Source organism: Galeopterus variegatus, unplaced genomic scaffold (genome assembly GCF_000696425.1).
Source record: "Galeopterus variegatus unplaced genomic scaffold, G_variegatus-3.0.2 Scaffold6130, whole genome shotgun sequence".
Classification (NCBI taxonomy): domain Eukaryota; kingdom Metazoa; phylum Chordata; class Mammalia; order Dermoptera; family Cynocephalidae; genus Galeopterus; species Galeopterus variegatus.
In genome coordinates this window covers 114,257-137,915 of record NW_007732241.1, presented here as the reverse complement: position 1 = coordinate 137,915, position 23,659 = coordinate 114,257, and the positions used below count along the sequence as shown (strand labels likewise).

General features: G+C 39.4%; 1 protein-coding gene across 1 annotated transcript; it reads left to right on the top strand.

Annotated features, from left to right (window-relative positions):
- Window positions 1-2,223: 2,223 nt before the first annotated feature.
- On the top strand, window positions 2,224-6,151 carry LOC103605869 (tripartite motif-containing protein 5-like). The gene is made up of 4 exons (XM_008590473.1): window positions 2,224-2,625; window positions 3,706-3,806; window positions 4,100-4,126; window positions 4,373-6,151. Exons 2-4 carry the CDS (start codon window positions 3,788-3,790, stop codon window positions 4,930-4,932), a joined length of 606 nt encoding a protein of 201 aa, XP_008588695.1. The 5' UTR covers window positions 2,224-2,625; window positions 3,706-3,787; the 3' UTR covers window positions 4,933-6,151.
- The last annotated feature ends 17,508 nt before the right edge of the window (window positions 6,152-23,659 follow it).

Here is a 23,659-nt window from a genome sequence, read left to right as displayed (position 1 = left end):
TTGTAACATTTTCCCTATTTTCTAGTTGTCTCACAGTTTTAGGTGTTAAATTTAAGTTTTTAATCTATTTTGAGTAGATTTTTGTGTCTAGTGAGAGATAGGGGTCTAGTTTCAATCTTCTGCATGTGGATATCCAGTATTCACAGTACACTTTGTTGAAGAGGCTGTCTTTTCCCTATTGTATATTTTTGGCACTTTTTATCAAAAATCAGTTAGCTATAAGTGTATGTGTTTACATTGTGACTCTCTGTTCTATTGCACTGGTCAATTTCCTTTTATGTCATCACCAGGTTGTTTTGGTTACTCTAGCTTTATGTTATATTTTGAAGTTAGAAAGTATTATGCCTCCAACTTTGTCCTTTTTATTCAAGACTGCTTTCTCTATATGGGGTCTTTTGTGGTTCTATTCAAATTTCAAGATTTTTTAAAAAAATTTCTGTGAACAATGTGATTGGTATTTTTATAGAGATTGTGTTGATTGTGTAGATTGCTTTGAGTAATACTGACGTTTTGATGATGTTAATTTTTCTGGCCCATGATCATGGGATATTTTTCCATTTATTTGTGTCCTCCTAAAATTTTTTTTACTAATGTCTCATAGTTTTCTAATGAATCATTGCTTTTATGCTTTAATTTATAAGCAAAGTTTTCCTTTGATTTTTTACATATTTACAATAGTTGTTTTGACATTTTTCCTCCTAACTACAATGTGTGGGTCATGTAGATATATTTCCCATTTATTATTTTCAGATTTTTTCTAAGCATAAGGTTATACTTTATCATTTCTTTGTATATCCATAATTTTCATTTGTAAAATAGATTTTTTGTAGTATTTTTTGTTTCTCTAAATTCTCATTATACCCCCCTTTATCTTAAAAGGTTTTTTTGGTTTCTTTATTTAGTTAATTCCCTATTGCTGCTGATGTCTCTGCTGAGTTTAAAGAGAGATAAAATGTAATTTTTACTTGTGGCATCCTGTTTCCCCTATGTGTCTATGTATCTTTGTTTGACTTCTAAGCTTGAATGGAAGTTGTGTTCAATTTCATCAATACACTGACGTTTCTGCCCTCTGGATGGATTTATGTTTGAGTGGGGGAGTGCATTAAAAGTTTAGGCCATTTTCAAATCTGCCATGACTTACTCCCTGATGGGATTCTTCACTTCTCTTATTCATAGCATGGTCAAGATTGTATATCACTTAACCCTAGTAAAATTAGCAGGTGCAATTCATTTGTTTCCAGGAACAGCACAGTAATGCTTTTAAGATGGGCATCTGATCCCAAGTAAACAATTGCCACTCAAGCTTCAGAAATTTTTGTTAAACTATGCAAGTAAATTTTCCTTTCTGCTGAGGCTTATGTCAGGAGATTCACCTATCTTTCATTTAGTGAGAATAAATTCAATGTAGAGAAAAGAAAAAAATAATCTGGAAAAAGACATATAGACTATATTCTCTGACAATGTTTTAGCTTCAAAATTCAGCTATGACTGATGTTATAACTGCTCTTCCCAACATTTTTTTTAAATCACTTAATCTTACTTTACTTGGTTTATGTCATAAGCAAAATAAAAGTCCTAATACAAACAGCGTAAATTTTGTGTGAGTGTGTAGACCCAGCTATTGGCCTTGTTCTTCAAAAAAACTGCATGGAGGAAGTAAGTCTAGGGTAAAGGAGACCAAATATATTGGGACATATTTGCTCAAACAAATAAAACAATATCTGTGGGGTTAAAGATGATTAGATGACTACATACTATTTAAGGATATACATTAAACTGGCTTGGTAGAGACTGGAATTCAGAATAAATATTGTAGTTTGCATGACAATGACTGAATATTGGTAACATTGTGGACAATGGGGTATAAGTGAGAAGATAGTGTGGTGGGTGTTACATATCAGGCATCCTAATGTGCTAGTATTTGTGACTTCTTCACTATTGAATATATTAAACTGCATTTCAGCGACAAATCTGTGTAAAACTAGAGAGTTGGAAATCAACTGCATATATGTTGTTTTAGAATTAAAGGGAGTGGTTGAAGTCAATTATAGTTAATGTACAGAATGAGAAGCGAGAAAAATGAGAAACTTCTCCACTTGTTTAGTACATTAGTTTCATTGTACATTGAATCCTCAGTGAAAACCAGTTAAATTTCTATTTATTCATTTTTTTTTTCAATTATCCAAAACATGGAATAATGCTTGTCTAATAATAGTTTTTATCAGTTTACATATATATTGAATAAATCAAGGAGCCATGGATTAATTAAACATCTCATGGGAAGACATATATTTGGTAAAATATATATATATATAAATAAATGTGTCTCTCTCTTTTTCCTTGTAAACATGTCCCATCTCTATATATCAGAACCTCTTGTTATGCTTCCATGCGAGTAAAAGATGTTTCTACTATTTAGGGAGGTTGACAACTTCACATGAGTTCTGGGATGATTGGCATGAGTCTTATCTTTACTTTTTTGTCATTTGCATTGGGATCAAATCCATTCTCAGCACATCACTATATGGTGAGGATATAATAAAGCTTTCTAAATGAGGACAGTCTATCATATCTAAACTCATATTTTCTCCCTTCTTCCTAGGATGTGAACAGCATTACAGCAAGGTATGTGTGGACACCAGGGATAGTCCTTTTGTGCTGTGAGAAAAAATTTGTAGTCATTAGAATTATCTGGTAATCAATGAGAATAAATCATCTCTGGGGCAGGAAAATGGAGATATAGTGTTATCTTAAATTTCTGATCATGATTCAGGGTTTGTGTGGCCTGTAACTATTGAGGATAGATCAGATTCCATGGTGTAGGATTTGAGTGGAGGGAAGTAATTAAATTTGGGTCATTCATGGTATTAGGGATAAGGTGTTGCAGTATCAGACCCTGTGACACCCCCGTTTTATTCAACCTGCGAGCCTAAATCTCACTCTGGTTTTGTATTTAATAGGCTCTTGACTTATCATGAGAGAGATGTATCTTTTCTGATTTCTAAAGACCTAGCATTGTTCATTGGGATAATTCTCACATGTTTATATTCTTCTCCTGAGAATACAAAAGACCAGGTTCTATTTTTTTGGTGTATGATTCTATTTACATTTCAAAAAAAAAAAAACAAAAAACTTGAATCTTTAGAAATAATATTTTGGCCCCGATGCAAACAATTGACTCATCTCAGCTACATACATTAGAAGAGTATGCAGAGGTTGTGTGCTTGTGTCTAAAATTGCACACTAACCTGGAAGCATCAAGCCGTTTCCAAACACATAAAACTCAAACCAATATTAGATTGGTCTTCATAATATCTTCTTCCCTTTCCAAGTGTTTGTAATTTTTCCCAGTGAACCTGAAACTTCATATGATATCTGAGGGCCTCACTACTGGGAACAGACATTGCAGATCATTGCCCTCTTTTGGTAAGATTCCCACATTTGATAGTTCTCAAACATCCAGGAGGCAGATTCTGCAACCTCACTTTCTGACCATCTCCCTGGGAACCCTCATTTGTGACAATGATGATTTTACACATTAGATTTTTTTTAACTAATCAAAGTTTTGTTTTGTTTTGTTTTAAAATCCATTATTTTATCATTTCCTATAAGTTCTAGCAGGAAGAAAGGAATGGGTTATTTGAAGGAATTCAGTGGTGTCTGAGAGACACAAGGTCAGAGGTGTGGGGGATTTTTCATCCCTAGGTGTCAGAACTTCACCCTGAAGACCCCAAAAACTTTCCCCAAGAAACAAAGCAGAGTTTTTCAAGCTCCGGATCTGAAAGGGATGCTGCAAGCATTGAAAGGTGAGGAGAGCTAGATCAAGTGTGTAGCTGTGGGATTCCAGAGGTAGCAGGTGCTAGATGGGGAAGATGGTGCAGTTTCTGGGTGTGGAATGAGGAGACAAGGGAGGACAGATGCTGGGTGCTGATGATGTGGTCACATTTCACGAGAAATGATCAGGGGCCTGGTTCATCCTCTCACTCACCTGTTCACGTCCCTATCACAGTCCCTTTTACTTCCCTAATCTGGAGAGAAAATAGATTTCAGTGCTGGGTCTTCTGTTTGTATTGAATATTATAAATTTTTATCATTTCAGAGCTGACAGATATGCAACTATACTGGGGTAAGGAGAAATCACAGTATCGTAAGCCACCCTGTTGTCATCATCTTTCAGAAATCTATGTTCTCTAGTAGTTCTCATTTTTCAAGTCCCATGTTTCTCCTTCCATCTCGAACATACCTAACCCTACGTGTAACCTCTGAATAAAATTCCTCTTAGGTCCCTCTTAAGTTTCTCTCAAGATTCCTCTCATAATTTCAAAAACGATGCTACATCATACTGCTCACATGATCCTTAATTTTTCTACAGTTGACATGAAATTGACTCCAAGGAAAAATTCAAATACTTTTAATTTTTTTAATCCGACACAAGTGGAATTCTCATTTGAGAAGTGTTCAGCTCCTGCTAATTCAAGTAGTAATGATTATTACAGCATCGGAGGCTCCCCACTGATGACATCAGGACAACATTACTGGGAGGTAGATGTGTCCAACAAAAGCGCCTGGATCCTGGGGGTATGTGAAGTAAAAGACCTCCAATGGCTTGTGAGGAACTGTTTTACACAAGTTGTAAGTTACCAACCTAGACATGGTTATTGGGTTATAGGGTTAAAGAATCAAGTTGAATATACTGCTTTTCAGGACTCTTCCTCCAATGATCCCTTGATTGTGACCCTCTTCCTGCCAGTTCCTCCCTGGCGTATTGGGGTTTTCCTAGACTATGATGCTGGTACTCTCTATTTTTTTAATGTTACCAATGGGTTTCTCATCTATAAATTCTCTTCATGTCGCTTTTCTCCAATGGTTTGTCCATATTTCAATCCTATAAATTGTTCAGTCCCCATGACTCTGTGCTCGCCAAGCTTGTGAAGTTCCTACACCAACACCCACTTGCCTGGATGCATCTCACGCACCTGAGCTCATCGGCACCATTCTAACCGTCTTTTCCTTGCTGCCTGCTCTTCAATCTATTTGTGCAAATTGCCTTGTGCCACATTCCTCCCAATATTTCATTTGCATTTATGAGAAAATTTTATTCATTATTTTCCATACTCAGGAAAAATGACTGATCCTTCATAAAGAAAGACCAGTATTGAGGTAACACCTCTGCCAAATCTTTACAACCCAATTCCCTCTGACACTGACTAAGAAAACAAAAACATATTTTTCAACAACTTTTTTATATTATTGAAGGGCATGTCTAGGAGTCACTCACTAAAGAATGAGCCATTAGCAGTGTGTCAGCTTATCCGTGATGCCCCTTATCATCAAGGTATGAAGGAGAAAATATAATTGCTTTATACAAAGAGTGGAGGCTTTGAGTACAGAGTGTCTGAGTTAAAATTCTGTCTTCCCACATACTAGCCATGTAATTTTGAATAACATTCTTAAATTGCTGTGCTTATTTTCTTTAAATAATTTTGGTATAAAAACTTCACCTAATACTTTGGATCACTGTGACAAAATTAATTCATTAAGTATAAAGCATCTATTTAAGTTCTCAACTTAATAATAAGTATTTGCTCTACTAAGTACTGAAAAATGTAACCTGTGGCCGTGTCCCATGGAACAGCTTGTGCCTTCGGAGGAACTAAGTTTACCTTTACTGAATTCTCATTTTTTTTATGTCCTATACACCATCCTCAATACTACTCCAGCTCTGTCTTTTATATACATACATACGTACACACACACACATTTAAAATTTCATTGTAATTCTGATGTTGCTACAGTCTTGCCCTTATCAAGTAAACACAATTCTATGGGATTCAGTTTATTATTTGAAAAAGAATAATAAAAACTAACTTTACCAGATATAGTATTTTGAAACTTAAAAAACAGAATGTTTTCTTAATAACTTCTATCATTTCTAGCACATAAGAAGTAATCTAATAAGGTGTCTATTAATTTTTGTTTCTTTTCTCTGTTACTGAAATAAATGATTTATAAGAAAATGTGTTAGTTTACTTTCAAAATTATTACCCAAACTTTGCTTTTATAAATAGTGTAACTAGATTAAAGAACCACAGATTTTTATTTATTTTTTTTAAAATGTAAAATAAATGCTGTTGAATGGAAAAAAAAAAAATCTTCGCTATTATTGACTTCATAGAAACCTACCCTTCATTTTTGTTTTTATGTTCCTGAGAAATTCTGTCCCATTGGAAATTCTTTTTGGGTTTGCTCAGTGCTGAATATATATATATGCCCAGACAAAACTATATATATAGTTTTTTAAAATTTTTTTCCTTTCCAAACAGGCTGTCTAAACAAGTAGTATTTGCTCTTAACTCTGCTTGGCCACAGGAATTCAAGTCTCCATTTTGGATGAACTTTCATGAGAAAAGGAAGTCCTTTTTTTCCTTTCCAAACAGGCTGTCTAAACAAGTAGTATTTGCTCTTAACCCTGCTTGGCCACAGGAATTCAAGTCTCCATTTTGGATGAACTTTCATGAGAAAAGGAAGTCCAAGGTGGATGCTCTCAGTATCTGTGAATGTGTGTGCATAACCTACCTCAGCACCCATCCATGAGAACTGGGAAAGTCAAACTTATAAATTTTCCATGTGACCTCTGCCTTCCTGTCACCCTATTTACTGGAATGTCTAGTCCCCCAGTTCAAAATAAAGTATCTAGTTACAAGGAAATAAAGAACTAAAATTGTATATACAACAGAAAAGATCTGCACCCAGTCGTATAACTTCGTATAATGTATGCTATACGAAGTTATTACGTCCATGTTGCTGCATATAATAGGGTTTTTTTGAAAAATAGCTGAGTAGTATTCCATATGTACCACAGGTTTTAAAATCCATAAATTGATGGACATTTAGGTTGAATCCATCTCTTGGCTATGTATGAATAGTTCTTAGATGAACATGAAAGTGCAAGTCTTTTTGATGTATTGATTTCATTTCCTGCAGGTAAATACCCAGTAGTTGGGTAGCTGGATCCTAAGATAGATCTATTTTTACTTCTCTGAGTTTTCTCAGAGAAGTAAAAGTAGGTACAGTTTTCCACAGTAGCTGTACCAATTACACTCCTACCAGCGATGAGGAAAGTTCCTTTTTCTCTGCATTTTTAAGCATTTGATACATTTGGCTTGTTGATAATAGCCATTCTAACTGGAATGAGATGATATGTCATTGTGGTTTTAATTTTCCAAACTAGTACCTCCCCCCCACCCCCAGCTCAGATGACTCATTTATTGTAGTGGGGTGGAAAGAGGGACATTGCTTTTCTTTTCAGTGTTGCTTTGCCACTGAGACCCTGCAGGTACATTTCCAGATCCTGGTTTGGCAGGGATTATCCAGAAAAACTATATATCTATATGAGATGGAGAGAGCAAGTGAGCAAGAGAGAGTAAGAGACAAAGAGAGAGAGAGTTAAAGAATCTGTCTTATGCAGTTGTGGAAGCTAGTAAGTCAACCACCTGCAGGATAGACTGAAGGAAAAAATGATGGTTCCGCTCCAGTCTGAAGACACTTTAGAAGCAAAGTTTCCTCTCTTTTGGGAGGTGGCGGGAGGGTGGAAAATCTGTCTTATTTTCTTTTAAGGCCTTCAATTGACTGGATTAGGTCCACCCATTTTTTGAAGGATAATCTGCTTTACTCAAAGTCTATTGGTATAAATGTCAATGTCATCTAAAAATGCTTTCACAGCAAAACTTAGACTAGTGTTTGGCCAGATACCTGGGCATGCTATGCTCCAGCCAAATTAACATGAAATTAAACAACACAAATTAACTCATTGTCAATTTGGCACCCATAAACATTTTTTAACCATACTTAATCTCTAAATAAAGGCAATTATAAGGTGATACTTTCACCTAACATGATGCAACTATCCTGTGTACAACCAACATGAACTAACCCTGTTCCCAAGAGTGGATACAATGTTCACTCTTCTCCTCGATATTCTATAACTTAATACTAGGGTGTAAAGTGAACAGTTCATACATACTGTGATATAAAGTCGATAAATATGTTTTATGTTAAATGATAAAGCGTTAAAAGGATAAAAGTATTATATATATATATATATATACATATACATATATATGCACAAACATAAAATAAAAAATACAGAAGACAATTTTGGTCCTTGTTTATTTAACTGGTCATGTGGTCACACCTGATATTTAACACCACCCATTCTCCCACTACTTATTTTGTATTCTTTTTGCCCTCAGCAAGTAGTTCAGCTATTTTGTGGTACTTTACCTGGTGAGGCAACCCAAACTTGATGAAACTTGGCCATTAGTACCCTGCCTCAGTTGGGTTTATATAAATCTGTTCATGTTACCATAACACAATACCACAGATTGGGTGACTTAAACAACACAAGTCTATTTTCTTACAGTTCTGGACACTGGAAGATCATGACTAAAGTGACAGTGAGATTTCTGTCTGGTGAGGGCTCTCCCCTGGAGTTGTAGACAGCAGATTTCTTGCCATGTTCTCGTGTGAACTGTTGTTTGTAAGGAAGGAGACAGAGAGAAAGAGAAGGGGAGCAAACTCTTTGGTGCCATCTCTCCTTATAAAAACACTAAGTCTTTTGAACCAGGTCCCCAACGCATAAGCTCATTTATCCTTAATTACTTCCTTAGGGGATCTGTCTCTAATAGAGTTACACTGGACTTCAACATATGAATTTGGCAGATAAAAACATTAATTTTATCAGAGAATTGTAGTTTTCTATTGACTTTAATCGCAGAGCATGATAATATTAAAAGATGCTCTAAAGATCTCCAGAAATACTGTATTCCAGAAATACTCTTTACTTCCATGTGGAGTAGGTGTCCAGTTTCTCCTTGATAGCTCAGAGCATGATAATATTAAAAGATGCCCTAAAGATCTCCTGTATTCCAGAAATACTCTTTACTTCCATGTGGAGTAGGTGTCCAGTTTCTCCTTGATAGCCAGGATCAATCACCTCAGCTAGCACAGTGACTGTGTTCTTTGACTGTTGATTCAGAGGCATGAAGTGTCCAAACTGGCTGGGTGGAATTCTTAACTTCTCAGTTTAATGGAATCATCATTGTGTCTACTGGTGGAAGCATTTCACTTTGGAACTAAGATCTTTATGCCAGTAGAGCATAAGGTCGCAGGGAGAAAAGGCAACACTTCCATGCCCATCCCTTGATTCTCAGAGTGGTGAATTCTGACTATGGAAGAAGAAGCACCAGATATTGAGCACAGACTCAGAGCAAAAATAGCTTCCTACAGAACCTTCCTGCAGCCCTGCAAGATATTTTCATCTCAATGATGCTGTGACTTCATCTTAAAGGGCCATTTCACTGTTCTATCAAACCAGCTGCTCAGGATGGTGAGAAACATGTTAATAACAGTGAATTTATGAGTGTGGGCGCATTGCTACATTTCCATTGTTGTTAAGTGAGGTCCTCAAATCACAAGCAATGCAGTGTGGAATACCATGATGGTATATAAAGCATTCTCTAAATTCACGGATGGTAGTTTTGGCAGAATCATTGATTGTAGGGAAGTCAAATTTATATCTAGAGTGTCTATTCCAGGAAGAACAAAACACGGTCCTTTTATGATGGTAGTGTTTCAATAAAATCAATCTACCACCAACTTACTAATGTACTAGTGCTGCCAAAATATCACAGAATGGATGACTTAAACCACAGAAATTTATTCTCTCAGTTCTGGAGCCTAGAAGTACAAGATCAAGGTATCAGGAGCTCTGGTTTCTGCAGAGGCCTCTCTCATTGGCTTGCAGATGGCCATCTTCTCACTGTGTCTTCACATGGTCTTTCCTCTGGATATGCACACCTGGTGTCTCCTCTTACAGATACATCAATTATATTGAATTATGGCACTACCCTTATGACCTCACTTAATTTTAGTTATCACTTAGAAGGCCTTATTTCCTAATACAGTCACATTGGGGATTAGGGTTTCAACTTAAGTATTTACAGAGACAAAATTTAGTTCATAATACTGCACACTCTGAACTCCCCAAATTTATGTTCTTATACACCAAATGCGTTAACCCATTCCAGTCACACCAAAATCTAAATTTATTCCAGCACAAAATGTTACTTCAAAGTATCACCTAAAAATTAACTAAAGCAGGTATGGGTTATATTCAAAGTATGATTCATCCTGAGGTAAAATTTCTTTCCAGTCATAAAGCTATGAAACGAGACATGCTATATGCTTGCAAAACACAACAGTAGGACCAGCACAGCAGACCTTCCCATTCCAAATGAGAGAAACTTGAAACAAGAAATGAACAACAGATAAGGTCCCAAGGAAGTCCAAAGCCTTCTCCTTATTTAGGCAGCCCAAATGAGGAAACCTTCCCATTAATGAGAAATTAGCACTGAAAAATTTTATATTTCCTGCTTGTACTTTTTTGCCCTGTTGTCTATCTTATTCTTGTTCTGACTTCATGTTCCAGATGGTACCACTACAAAATGATGTAGCCACCACAGCATGGTTCCTTGACTGACATTGTGGAGCACAGTGATCTTCATCCATTAAATAACACAAGACACAGAGGGCGACTGAGAAATCTATGTGTGTTATTTTAAGAATACAAATATGTTACTGTTCAAAGAATAGAAAGTTAATCCTGGCTTATAAATTAGTTTTTACTCAATTAGAAATAATGAACCACATTGAAAATTTCAGTTTTTTGGGTAAGAGTGAAACTTTTACAATAAAGTAATGCTTATCTGAATATTTATACAAAATGCATTCTGAGAGCTGGCAGTTTTTCTTCATCATCTTTGTTGTCATGTAATACTATCATTGAGTATCACCCCACCCAGCCCCACACACAAAGGTAAGTTTCATAAAAGCAAGAAGAGAACTTATCTATTTTGTTCTTTACTGTCTCGGATCAATTTCAAAATGTTGTATATAGGGAGTGATATTCAGATAGAAACATAGATAGTTATATACCTGCAGATATAATTTTAATTGCATTTAACATAATGAAGAATATCATGGTTCTATTATTAGTGGATTCAAATGGAAAGAAGAGCAAAAGACTGGATGTGGTATTTGTGGGAGGGACAAGAAGGAAAGAAGCACTGGACAGAGAGGAGGTCCTTGAATGAGGGAGCTTGTCTCCTCTGGCCATCACAATCACCTGCCCTCCCCCAGGAGGTGCACTCCTCACAAACACATTGACACAGTGAGCCCTCTACCCACTACTATTGTTAGCAAGATACATAAACCAAATACAGACTAGAGCAAAAATGACATCTACTGTGTATCTCAGTATTAGCCACCCTGCTGCATACCATCCTCTCCTCTTACGTGCCTTTTGAGAATGACAACTGGAAAATCCATTATGAAAAAATTATCAGTTTGGGCCGAGCCCGTGGCGCACTCGGGAGAGTGTGGCGCTGGGAGCGCAGCAGCGCTCCCGCCGCGGGTTCGGATCCTATATAGGGATGGCCGGTGCGCTCACTGGTTGAGCGCGGTGCGGCTGGTCTCAAAAAGGACAAAAAAAAAAAAATTATCAGTTTGTTATGACATAAAACATATGTTTACCTAAACAATCAGCAATTCAACATACAGTATTTACTCAAGAGGAATGTTCTCAAGTGTATTTCTAGAGGACTGGACAGGCCCTCCATGAACAACCAATGTGGAAACAATTCCCTCCTGTCTCACTGAAGCAGTGGAGCTGGCTTCTCTTCTTTCTTGAGGAAGACCAAGGTTTATTAGCTCATTGGAAAGCATGAGGCTAACAAGAAGCCAAAATTTGACCTACAGCGTTGTTGACAAGTCCCGCGACTACTCCTGACTTTTTCTAGATTGCTGCAAACAATAATTTTCTAGAGTTAAGCAAACAAACAAACAAAAAAGGATTTTCAATGAAATAAAATAACTACAGGCAGGTAAAAATTTTAAATCCACTTTTAATTAGTATGTTCACTTAGAGGCTATTACAATCTTATAATAAGAATAGGCAGCTATGGAGATGATAAGAAAAAAAATAGTTATAGTTTATACAACTGAAATATTTATTTTACAAATAAAACATTTTTTAAAAAACTGTGATTTTTCATTGTTATTCTATTATTTAAAACAAAGGTAATCATTCTGTAAGTAATCTAACATGTATTCTTAAAATAATTTCAAGTGCTAGAGAAAGGAGATAACTAAATAATCAACTCTGACTAGGTCGGTTAAATTGTAGTGACTTGGAAGATCTGGGATAAGTCAGTAGTCATGTCCCATGTCCTAGAAACCATTTTCATAGGACAATTTTTACTTAGAAGCAGATGTGATGGCACCAGAAAAGGAATAAAATGACTTAGAATGCTTTTTGTAATGCTTATCTTGCATCCATGCATGTAGCATTTAAACTAGTAATCCCAAACCTCTACGTTACGTACAACCAACAGGAAAACTGATGTAGAGATTACAGAGGGGCTGTCCTCTTTTCTTTCTTCTTTAATTTTCTCCTTTCTTGTGATTATAAAATGCTAAGCTCTGCTGGCCTTCTTCGGAAGGCATTTCTCAGGGCAACCTGATTTGTGCATTTCTGTAGATGTAATCATCATATTGGCTCAGTATATCCTATGCTTTTTACAAACTGACTCTACTGTATGCTTTAAAATTTGCTAAAAAGATTGATATTACATTAAATATTTTTATCAGCAAAAGAAGGAGGGGGATGGGAGAAAACTTTTGGAAGTTATAGATATATTTATGGCATTGATTTTGGTGACAGTAATATGGATGTGTACTTATCTCCAAACGAATCAAGTTTTATACATTAAGTAGGTATAGCCTTTTATATGTTAATCACACCTTAATAAAGTATGTTGTTTCCTTTTTTAGGAGAGCAGTGATAGTGCACGACACGACAGATCAAATAGATACACACAAAATGTCACCACTAGATTCTCCTAATCAAAAGGCAAAGATCCATTAGAAAGATCCCCCCACCTCTATCTCAGAAGATTATCTTTGCTTTATCTGAGGATACTTCAATGGTCTCTTCAGAGGCACTTGTCTTGTAAGACTGCTGACTCTCCTTGGAGGCCACCCCACCACTACTCCTTCTTTATTCTAGTCCTATAACTAGACTCAAGTCCCAGCAAGCCCAAAGGTGAGGTACAAAGCATGACCCATAAGGAGGTGTGTTACACTCCAAAATAACTACATGATTTTCCCAATTTATATAAACACAAATCTAGAAAATATCTGTAGAAATGGATAAGGTGATAGTATAATGGTAAAAGAATAAATTTGGATAAGGCCAAATTTATTGATGTAAAACCACTAAATGAATATTAGTGCTTGTAGCTCAAGGGGTTAGAGAGAGCTCAAACAGTTTGGTTGAATGGTTGTAAAATGGACCGATATGTCTTACACTAAATGAAAATGAAATGCCAGAACTGTATTGGAATACTGTAGAGGAAATGATTCAAAATCTAAGGAATATTGGAATATTAGAGTGGCTTTGTCATTTCAGACCTGCTAACACACCCTGGGAACATCCAGAAAACACACCTTTCACCATGACTGTAAAGGGAACCCAGCATCCTTGAAGGGCTCTTTGATCACTTTTCTCTGTAGGTCAGAAATACAGTGGGAACTACTGTTACTAAACTGGGAAACCTAGATTGAATGGGGGTAATTTCAGCAAGGAGTAAGGGGGCTAACTCTAGCACTTCAATGACACAGACAAGGGAGTCATGGTTATTATAATACATTGCAGAGTCAAAGTAGCAATCAGAATATTTTGACTTGTGCACACCTATGGTGTTGGCAACTTGATCATAGTATTGCCACAAGTGAAATAGATGACATTTCTACTGAATTACTGTGTGATCTGTATAAGCAAATGTGTTCTAGATCATTTGAACCAAGATCAACCTGAATTATAAAAACAGAGCATCAAGCTTCTCAGTCAATTTCTGGACTTGAGCCAGTTTACATACATAGCAGCTCTTGAAGAGAAGGTTTAGTCCTTTTGAAGAGAAAACTTACTACACCAACAAATATTTATACTATTAGTCTTTTTTCTCAACCTTCCCAAAACGAAGCTATCACCTTTTCCCAGAGTCACTGTGCATTGGGATGAAGTAAATAATCAAACATTTAGGGGATTATTAGACAAAGATTCTAAAATGACAACAGCCCCAGGATAACCAAAATGTCATTGTGACCGACCTAATAGTCTAGGGAATTGTTATGGAGGCCAAGTGATCAATGGAGTTTTAGCTCAGGTTTATCCAACAGTAAATCAAGTGGGTACTTAAACCCATCCTGTCATTTTTCTACCATCCAGAATGCATAATTGTAGACACACTCAACAAATAGCAGGATCAGTACACTGATTCCTTGATCGGTGAAGTGAGGGCTATAAGAGTAGAAAAGTCCAAGTGAAAGTCACTAGATCTGCCTCCACCTAGGAAAACAGTAAACATAAAACAATATCCCATCTCTGGAGGAACTGCAATGATTGGTGTCACCATCAAAACTTTTCAGAATGTGGGGATGGTGATTCTCAGCACATCCCCATGACTCTCGTTCTGTGAAAAAGACCAAAGTAACATGGATAATGAAAGCGGATCTTTGGAACCTTAACCAGGTAGTCATCCTGATAGCAGCTGTGGTATCAGGTGTGGTTTCATTGTTGAGAAAATTGACACATCCTGTGATACATGATGTACAGCTATTAATTTAGCAAATGCTTTTTTTCTACTTATTTACTAGAAAACACCACTGAAAACTCTGCTTTCAGTTGGAAATGCCAGAAATACGATAAATTCACTAATTCACTCTCCTGCCTCATAGGTATGAAAACTCTTCAGCCCTATGGCTTAACTTACTTTACAGATATCTTGATTACCTTTTTCTTCTCCAAGACATCACACTGCTCTCTTACACTGATGGCATTACGCTGTTGACCTTAATGAGGAGGAGGTAGCAACTACACACTTCTTGGAAAGACATTTGTGTCTAAGAGGATAAGAAGTACATCTGACAAAACTCAGGCTATTTTCAATGAAATTTCTAGTTATACAGTTCTATGAGGCATGTCTAAATATCTTTTCTAAGGTGGACAAGTTGTTGCTTCTGGCCTACGTACAACCAAAAGAGGCACAACACCTACTGAGCCTCTTTGGATTTTGGAGGCAACAAATTCTTCATTCAAATGTGCCAGTCCAGTCAATTTACCAACTGACCTGAAAAGCTACTAAATTTGAGTGGGGCCAGAACAAGAAAAGCCTCCACAATAGATCCAGGCTGTTGTTGAAGCTGCTCTGCCACTGGGTCCATGTGATCAAGCACATGCAGTGGTGCTTGAAGTATCACTGGCAGATGAGGAAGAGGTTTGGAGTTTTGGCTAAACCCTATAAATGTCATTTTTGTAGATAACTACTCTCTTTAAATAATAAAAAAAGAAAGCTGAGGTCTGGCCCATGGCTCACTTGGGAGAGTGTGGTGCTGATAATACCAAGGCCACAGGTTTAGATCCTTATATAGGGATGGCCAGTTAGCACACTTGGGAGAGTGTGGTGCTGACACCACCGAGTCAGGGGTTAAGATCCTCTTACCAGTCATCTTAAAAAAAAAAAAAAAGATTTTTGGGTATCTATTGAACCTTAGTAGTAGACTGAAGAATTAACTAGGGGTGTGAGGAAAATGAAGTAGTTGTGTCAGGCCCCCTTGCCTCGGGTCTGGTTGGGTGTGGTGTAGCATATCCTTTGTAAACAAGTTGTGGGGGGAATAGAGTTAGTGTGCATGCATGCCCATGTACCCTTTTTGGCTTGTTGCTATTTTTGTGTGCTCTTTGGTATGTGAGGCAGCAGTTCTGAACTGCTGGTTGGCAGAGCTTGCATCTAAAAATAAAGCCTATAGTTTCTTCACCCATAGCTCCAAGGAACTTTTCCTGTTACCTAGCTCATATACCTGCATGTGAAAGGTTTGTGACCCAGTCTGGACAATGGGCTCAAGGGGTCTGTGACTCCATCACTAGCTCTACAATTGGCTTAGTCTGAAGCAGGATTCAGAGCAGGTACAGGAGCCCAAAGCCCCTTGGGAGAAGGAGGAAATGTGGCTACTCTTGAATATGTTGTGCCCTGTGGCCACTTTTCTGTTGACTGTTAACTGGTTGCTGTTCACTATACTGCAAGTCAGCATAGACTAGACACTACAGCAGAGAACCCCTTGGGAGGGGGAGGAAATGTGGCTATCCTTGATATGTGGTTCCCGGTGGCCAATTTTCTGCTGACCAGAACCTGGCTGCTGCTAACAATGCTGCAAGCTGATCAAGATTTGAAGGAGAAAGCAGAGTTGTTGGAAGCATGGATAAATGTCCTGGAGGATGATGTTCAGTGACTGGCCACTCCTGCTTCTCATACCAGGGAAGACTACAAACCTAAGGGTGAGTTGGGGGAGACCATGAGTCTCCAGGCACAACCTTTCATTCATCAGAAAGTGAAACACGAGCAGCGTATGGGACTAGGTGGACAACTGGCAGGCAATCCACAGGTGACCCAGTTCACCACCTATGTCCCATATACCCAGGTTGATTTAGTTGACTTGGGGAGACAGTTCTGGAAGAAACAGGGGAAGCCCCTGGCTGCTTGGCTGCTGCAGTTATGGGACCTAGGGGTGGATAGTGTGGTATACCTTGGTGAGGAGATGGAGAAATTGGTCTCCATTACCGTACACCTGTCCCTGAGGCAGTGGCTACAGAATAGCCACAGATATGCAGAAAGGCCAGGCAATCACTCCTTAATGGAATGGGTGAATGCAGTGGCCCAAACCCTGTGGGTGAATGCTGGAGAACTGCCCAAGATTGTTAGTAAATGGTAAACATATGCTGAGTTGGTTCAAATAATTCAGGAACTGGGGATGTAGCAGTCTATGATTAATGTGAAGGCCTGTGGCTCAGATGATGAAAATTTTACAGGCAGCATGAGAGACAGTGCTACAAAATGCTCTGTCAACATCCTTTGGGTCACTGATGGTCATACTGGCCCCATACATGGGTCATCCTATACATGAAGTAAAAGACCATGATAGCCAGCTTGGGTGAAGTAGAGGATAGAGGATAAGCAAAAGGGGTCCAAAAGGAAGCTAAGACCACCCCCCAAGAAATGCTTGGGATTTTATCTTGAAGGGACCAAGCAAGACTAGCAGATGTGGCTTGACTTGCTTGCAGCTGGGGTTGATAACAAGAAAACTGACCATCAGCCAAATGCAATTCTTTTTGCCTTATGGCAACAATTGCACCCTGAACAGTGTTTCACTAAATGTCCAGAAACAGGTAACAAGGTACGTTCAGTGGACTTAAAGGACTTTTTCATTGCTCTCGAGGAGGCAAATGAACTGTTCCATTTCAATTAGGGAGCAGGCCAAGGTATTTGTCTTTTGGGTGCAGGCAAGGACCAAAGGACTCATGTTGCATTGGCAATATATTGGTCAAGGACAAACGTGCAGTGTGTTTTGGCATTGGTGGATACAGGTGCAGAATGTAGCCTAATATATGGCAATCCAGATAAGTTTCCAGGGGCCACAGTTCATATTAATGGCTATGGAGGACATACTATTGAAGTTAGAGCTGTGTGATTGTCATCGTGTATATACTGTATATGTCCCCAGTAGCTGAATACATCTTGGGTATGAATGTACCTTATGGTTTGCACCTGCAAACAACAGTTGGAGAGGCTCAGCTGTGAATACAGATGGTACAGCCTTTGTTATGGAGATATGCTAAACATGACCCATAGGTGTTACCCTAGCCAAGCCATGTAGTTAAAGTTAAATAATTTCACCTACCAGGAGGACATGCAAAGATAGGTGCCACTATATTAGAGTTAGAGAAAGTTGGCATTATTCACCCAGCTCATAGCCCATTTAATGCTCCAATATGGCCAGTGAAAAAAAGCCTGGTGGTACCTGGAGAATGACTGTAAACTATCAAGAACTAAACAAAGTGCTGCCTCCTTTGCATGCAGCTGTGCCTTCAGTTCGCAACTTGATGGATTGGCTGATGACTCAGCTGGGAACTTACAATTATGTATTGGACCTTGTGAATGCTTTTGTCTCTATTCCAATCTTAGCTGATAGCCAAGAACAGTTTGCCTTCACCTGGGAAGGGAAGCAGTGGACCTTTCAAGTATTGTCCTAGGGTTATGTGCATAACCCAACCATCTGTCATGGTTTATTGGCTAGAGACCTAGCCAAGCGGACTAGGCCCAGCATGGTTACAATATTTCACTACATTGATGAAGTGTTACCAACCTCTGATTTGCTTACAGATTTGACGCAGGCAGCTCCAATGCTGCTAAGTCATTTTGAACAATGTGGGTGGGCCATAAACACAGCCAAAGTTCAAGGACCTGGGCTGTCAGTCAAATTCCTGGGAGTGGTCTGGTTGAGTAAGACGAGAGTCATCCCAGAAGCTATTACAGATGAGATACAGGCATACCTTTGACCCACAACTGTAGCTCAGCTACAGACATATTTGGGACTTCTGGGGTATTAGAGAGATTTTGTGCCCCATATGGCTTAAATGCCACACCCACTGCATGGATTAACTAAGAAAGGAGCCCTCTGGGATTGGACTGAGGAAGTAGAACAGCTTACCAAGCTACAAAAAGGGAAGTACAGCAAGTACAGGCTTTACAAGTGGCTGATCCCACTAAGCATTTTGAATTAGATGTACATATAACCCAAGAATGGTTAGGATGGGGTTTGTGGCGGAGACAGGACAGATTCCAAACACCTGTAGGATTCTGGCCTCAGCTCTGGAAGGACACTGAAATGTATTATTTTCTAATAGAAAAAACAGTTAGTGGCTGTGTATTTTGCCGTGATGGCCACTGAAGCTATCACACAAACTGACAAAATCCTGGTAAAGATGACATAACCCATACTAAGTTGGCTGTGCACATGGGCAACCACCCCTAAAACGGGTATAGCTCAGATTTCCACTCAGTCTAAATGGGGAGCATATATAGAACAAAGAAGCACTGTGTCAACAAGTCCTCTGTCCAAAGAGTTGCAAACTGTGCTAGGCACAGTAGAGGTTGTGGAGGAAACTTTGACACAACCGTTACCCAAGGAGGTGGAGGCTACACCTTTCCATGAGGGACAGGGACCTATCACAGAGCAAGGTTGGTATACAGATGACTCGAGCATGGAACCCTCAGCATCATTGACAGCTGTTGCTGTCCAGCCCTTGACAGATACCATGTGGTATGAAAATGGCACATGGCAAAGCAGTCAATGGGCTGAACTGAGAGCAGTATGGATGGTGATAAAAAATGAGTCTGGACCATCAACTATCTATACAGACAGCTGGGCTGTGTACAAAGGTTTAACCCCTTGGATATCTACTTGGAAATAATAATTGTGGGTGGTAGGCCACTGACCCTTGTGGGGACAAGCCACATGGCAAAACTTATGGGAATTGGGACACGGGAAAGAAGTACCCCTTTTCCATGTCACAGGACACTTCCCTTTAGTCAGTCCAGGAAATGATGAAGCTGATGCCTTAGCTAAGGTAAGATGGCTGGAGAGAGCCCCAGCTACTGATGTAGCCCTGTGGTTACATTGACGAATGCAGCATGCTGGCAGTAAAACCATGTGGATTGCGGCTCAAAGATGGGCCTTGCCTATAAAATGGGAAGATGTAGTGAATGTCTGCTGTGCTTGTCCAATATGTGCTCAAGAGAGTCCATACCCCCAGTGGGTGCCCCATACAGATGGGCAAATAACTCAAGGAAAGGTGCCCTTGACTTAATGGCAACTAGACTTTGTCAGACCACTGCCAAGGTCAGAGAATTTCAGATACATCTTCACTGCTGTTGATACAGCTACTGGTCTTCTATTTATATGGCCTTGTAAGGCCTCAGACCAGGTAAAAACAATGTGAAGGCACTGAATAGCCTTACGGCCATGTACAGCCAGCCTGTAGTCATAGAGAGTGATAATTAATGGAACCCACTTCACTGGACATGGGATTCAGAGGTGCATCTCCAAGTTGTCTATTCAGTGGAAGTTACATGTGCCATATCATCCCCAGGCAGCAGGAATGATTGAATGGTACAATGATGTTTTCAAAAGGGGAATAAGGCTATCTTCCCAACCCCCATCCCTAAAGGGGTGGACAGGGCAGTTATGGCCGACAGTCAGGATTCTAAATGAGAGACACCACAAGGGCAGGCCCTCTCCCATGGAAACTCTTTTGCATAGGGCTGCAGCACCTATACAACTGCAATTCACTACTATAGACAAGCTTTTGAAGCCAGCATATGCCAAAAATGGAGCTATTCTCTTACTGGCCCCAACCTGTTTCCAACAGGGACAGACAGCACAATAGGAATGGCTTTGGAGAATAGAAGCCCCCTTATATGCTGGGTAGTTCTAATAGGGCTTTGGGGGAAAGGATTAGAGGAAGACCTGCTAGTTTCACCTTGGGTGAGAAGTACCTGGCCTTCCTGAGTAAAGGTAACATGGCCTGGAACAGATAGTGCTCTATTCCAAATGGCACATTTGTATTATCATTATGGCCAATTATGAGTTCCCCTATACTGTTACATGTAGAAATTACAGATCCAACAGTGTTAGCGATAAACCAGGTAATATACCTATTCCTGCAACCACCCTTTCTCAGGATGGCAAACTGGCATGTATCTTACTAGAGGGGCAAGAACTCCCCCTGTTGGTATCAATAACCCTTCTGCCTTTTTGCCCATAGTGTTCTGGCTGCAGGCACCAGAGTCAACTGGGTACATAGATACATTTGTGTGATCAATGTGTCGGCTTACTGAATATGCACTGAACAGCCCATCGGTATGACTATGGGATTCCCATGGAAAATCACAGCAATGATAACTACAAATCGGACATGTGTGGCTAATAGTTGAAAGGACGGAACTACAGGACAGGCCTTAAGGACAAGCCTTAATGCATACTGAACAGACTATAGGTTATATGAATGTAAGGGTCATTTAATCTCGCTAAGGTAACATAGCAGAAGATTCTGAATGTGTAGATTGTATGGCAAGGGACTCTGAATGGGTGGATTGTGAAGAAAATGGAGTAGTTTGGTCAGGCCCCCTCACCTTGGGTCTGGTTAGGTGTGGTGTAGCACATCCTTTGTAAACAAGTTGTGGGGGAATAGAGTTAGTGCACATGCACACCTGCGTACCCTTTTTGGCTTGTTGCTATTTTTATGTGCTCTTTGGTGTGTGAGGCAGCAGCTCTGAACTGCTGGTGGGCAGAGCTTGTGTCTAAAAATAAAGCCTATTGTTTCTTCACCCACAGTTCCCCAATAACCCTTCTGCCTTTTTGCCCATAGTGTTCTGGCTGCAGGCACCTGAGTCAACTGGGTACATAGATACATTTGTGTGATCAATGTGTCGGCTTACTGAATATGCACTGAACAGCCCATCGGTATGACTACGGGATTCCCATGGAAAATCACAGCAATGATAACTACGAATCGGACATGTGTGGCTAATAGTTGAAAGGACGGAACTACAGGACAGGCCTTAAGGACAAGCCTTAATGCATACTGAACAGACTATAGGTTATATGAATGTAAGGGTCATTTAATCTCGCTAAGGTAACATAGCAGAAGATTCTGAATGTGTAGATTGTATGGCAAGGGACTCTGAATGGGTGGATTGTGAAGAAAATGGAGTAGTTTGGTCAGGCCCCCTCACCTTGGGTCTGGTTAGGTGTGGTGTAGCACATCCTTTGTAAACAAGTTGTGGGGGAATAGAGTTAGTGCACATGCACACCTGCGTACCCTTTTTGGCTTGTTGCTATTTTTATGTGCTCTTTGGTGTGTGAGGCAGCAGCTCTGAACTGCTGGTGGGCAGAGCTTGTGTCTAAAAATAAAGCCTATTGTTTCTTCACCCACAGTTCCAAGGACCTTTTCCTATTACCTAGCTTATAGACCTGCATGTGAAGGGTTTGTGGCCCAGTCTGGCCAAAGGGCTCAAGGGGTCTGGGAGCTCTAGCCATAGCTTTATAAGAGTCCATTACATTACCTTGAGAACTTAGTTGCCCATCATGAACTGGTAATTATTTGAACAAGGAAGCTATAAAGCTGGATGTATGTAGCAGTATTCCATCATCAGATAAAATGGTATATATGAGATTGGTCTGAGCAGTCTCTGAAGATACAATTACATGAAGAAGTCACCCAAATGCCCACTATCTCCACCCTGAAATACAACCTTCTCTTACCCTGCCTGCACCTATGACCTCATAGGGAGTTTGCTACAATTGGTCCACATAGAAAGAAAAGAAAACTAATGCCTGGTTTACAGGTGGTTCTATCTGATATGAAGACACCACTTGGCTGTAGATGGCTGCAGCACTATAACCCCTTCCTGGGATATCCATGAAGTTCATTGGTGAAGTATATCCTTCCATTGAGTATGATGTCAGAGGTAGGGTCCAGGGGGCTGATAGTTGGCCTCAACCCACTGTGTCCTCTTACCAGGTTCTTGACTCCACCACAGGAAAAAAAACTCAAGGGCAGAGTCACAGTGGAAAGTGAGAGCAAGTTTAATAAAACAAATAAAACATACAAATTCCACAGAGAGAGTGTGACATGCACCAGAGACTGAGCAGGGCCCACACCAAGTTTAACACAAAAGGAAGTTCAGTACAGACATCAAGTCTAACACAAAAGCAAGAGAAACACACTTAAAGTTCAGTACAAAGTGCAGGCAGGCTCAAGAGAGTGAGCAGCTGCTTGCTGAAAGTAAGTTCCATACAAAGTAAAGTGTACACGCCTCAGCCAGCTAAGTGTGGTTGCCTCCAGGAAAGTGAGCAACAACCTCACCTTCAGGTGGGATTCAGCTTTTATAGTTTCTCTAAAGAACAGTCAGTGAAGGGGGTGGTTCCCAGGTATGTAACATTTAGTATTGCATATTCTTAGTTGGTCTCTTCTGGGAGCATGTTCATTGGTTAGACCCTCTCACATGCACCAGGCATATTCAAGAATATTCTGTGCTCTCTAATGAGCATGCTCAGCCACTTGATTTGCATAAGCCAGCTCCTTGTGGTATCATTTGGAAATGTTGGTGCTAAAAATAAGTCTAACTGGCAACAGTAACTTTCTTCCAGGGGAGAGATCAGAGGAGGGGGCCTGAGAACTCAGGGAGTGGCTGGAAACCCAGAGGAATGTCTTGAAACTTGAACCCGGGGAAACTGAGCACCTCCTATATCAGGTAGAATTTCCAGATTTGCAGCCGAGAGAAACCAGTAAGGATACAAGGACCTCACAAGATACCTGGGTCAGTAGAAAACCTGAATGCACCATGCTCATCTCACCATACATTATTTATCTATAGAGCTGAGCATGTTGTCGTGTTCCACACTCCAATTTATATTTGAATTGTGAAGAAAAGAAAATTCTCCTCAGGTGTCCGTGTTTTCTCTAGAGTTCCTCCATGCCCTGCTTGATGAAAAATCCAGTTAAATATCTCCAACTTTGCATCCCTTGATAAAGGGAGCAAAGTAAGAGTTAATGTTGTTAGAGTGTGGTAGTATGAACAGATTAAACATCCATCTGAGCTGACCTTAGGAAGAGAACAGAGAGGATATAAAAAATTGTTGGTTA

Bases quoted from the DNA above. Each gene is read 5' to 3' on its own strand.
- LOC103605869 (XM_008590473.1), top strand. The intron at 4,127-4,372 runs GTAAGGAGAAAT...ATTTTTCTACAG, and splicing joins AGATATGCAACTATACTGGG to TTGACATGAAATTGACTCCA.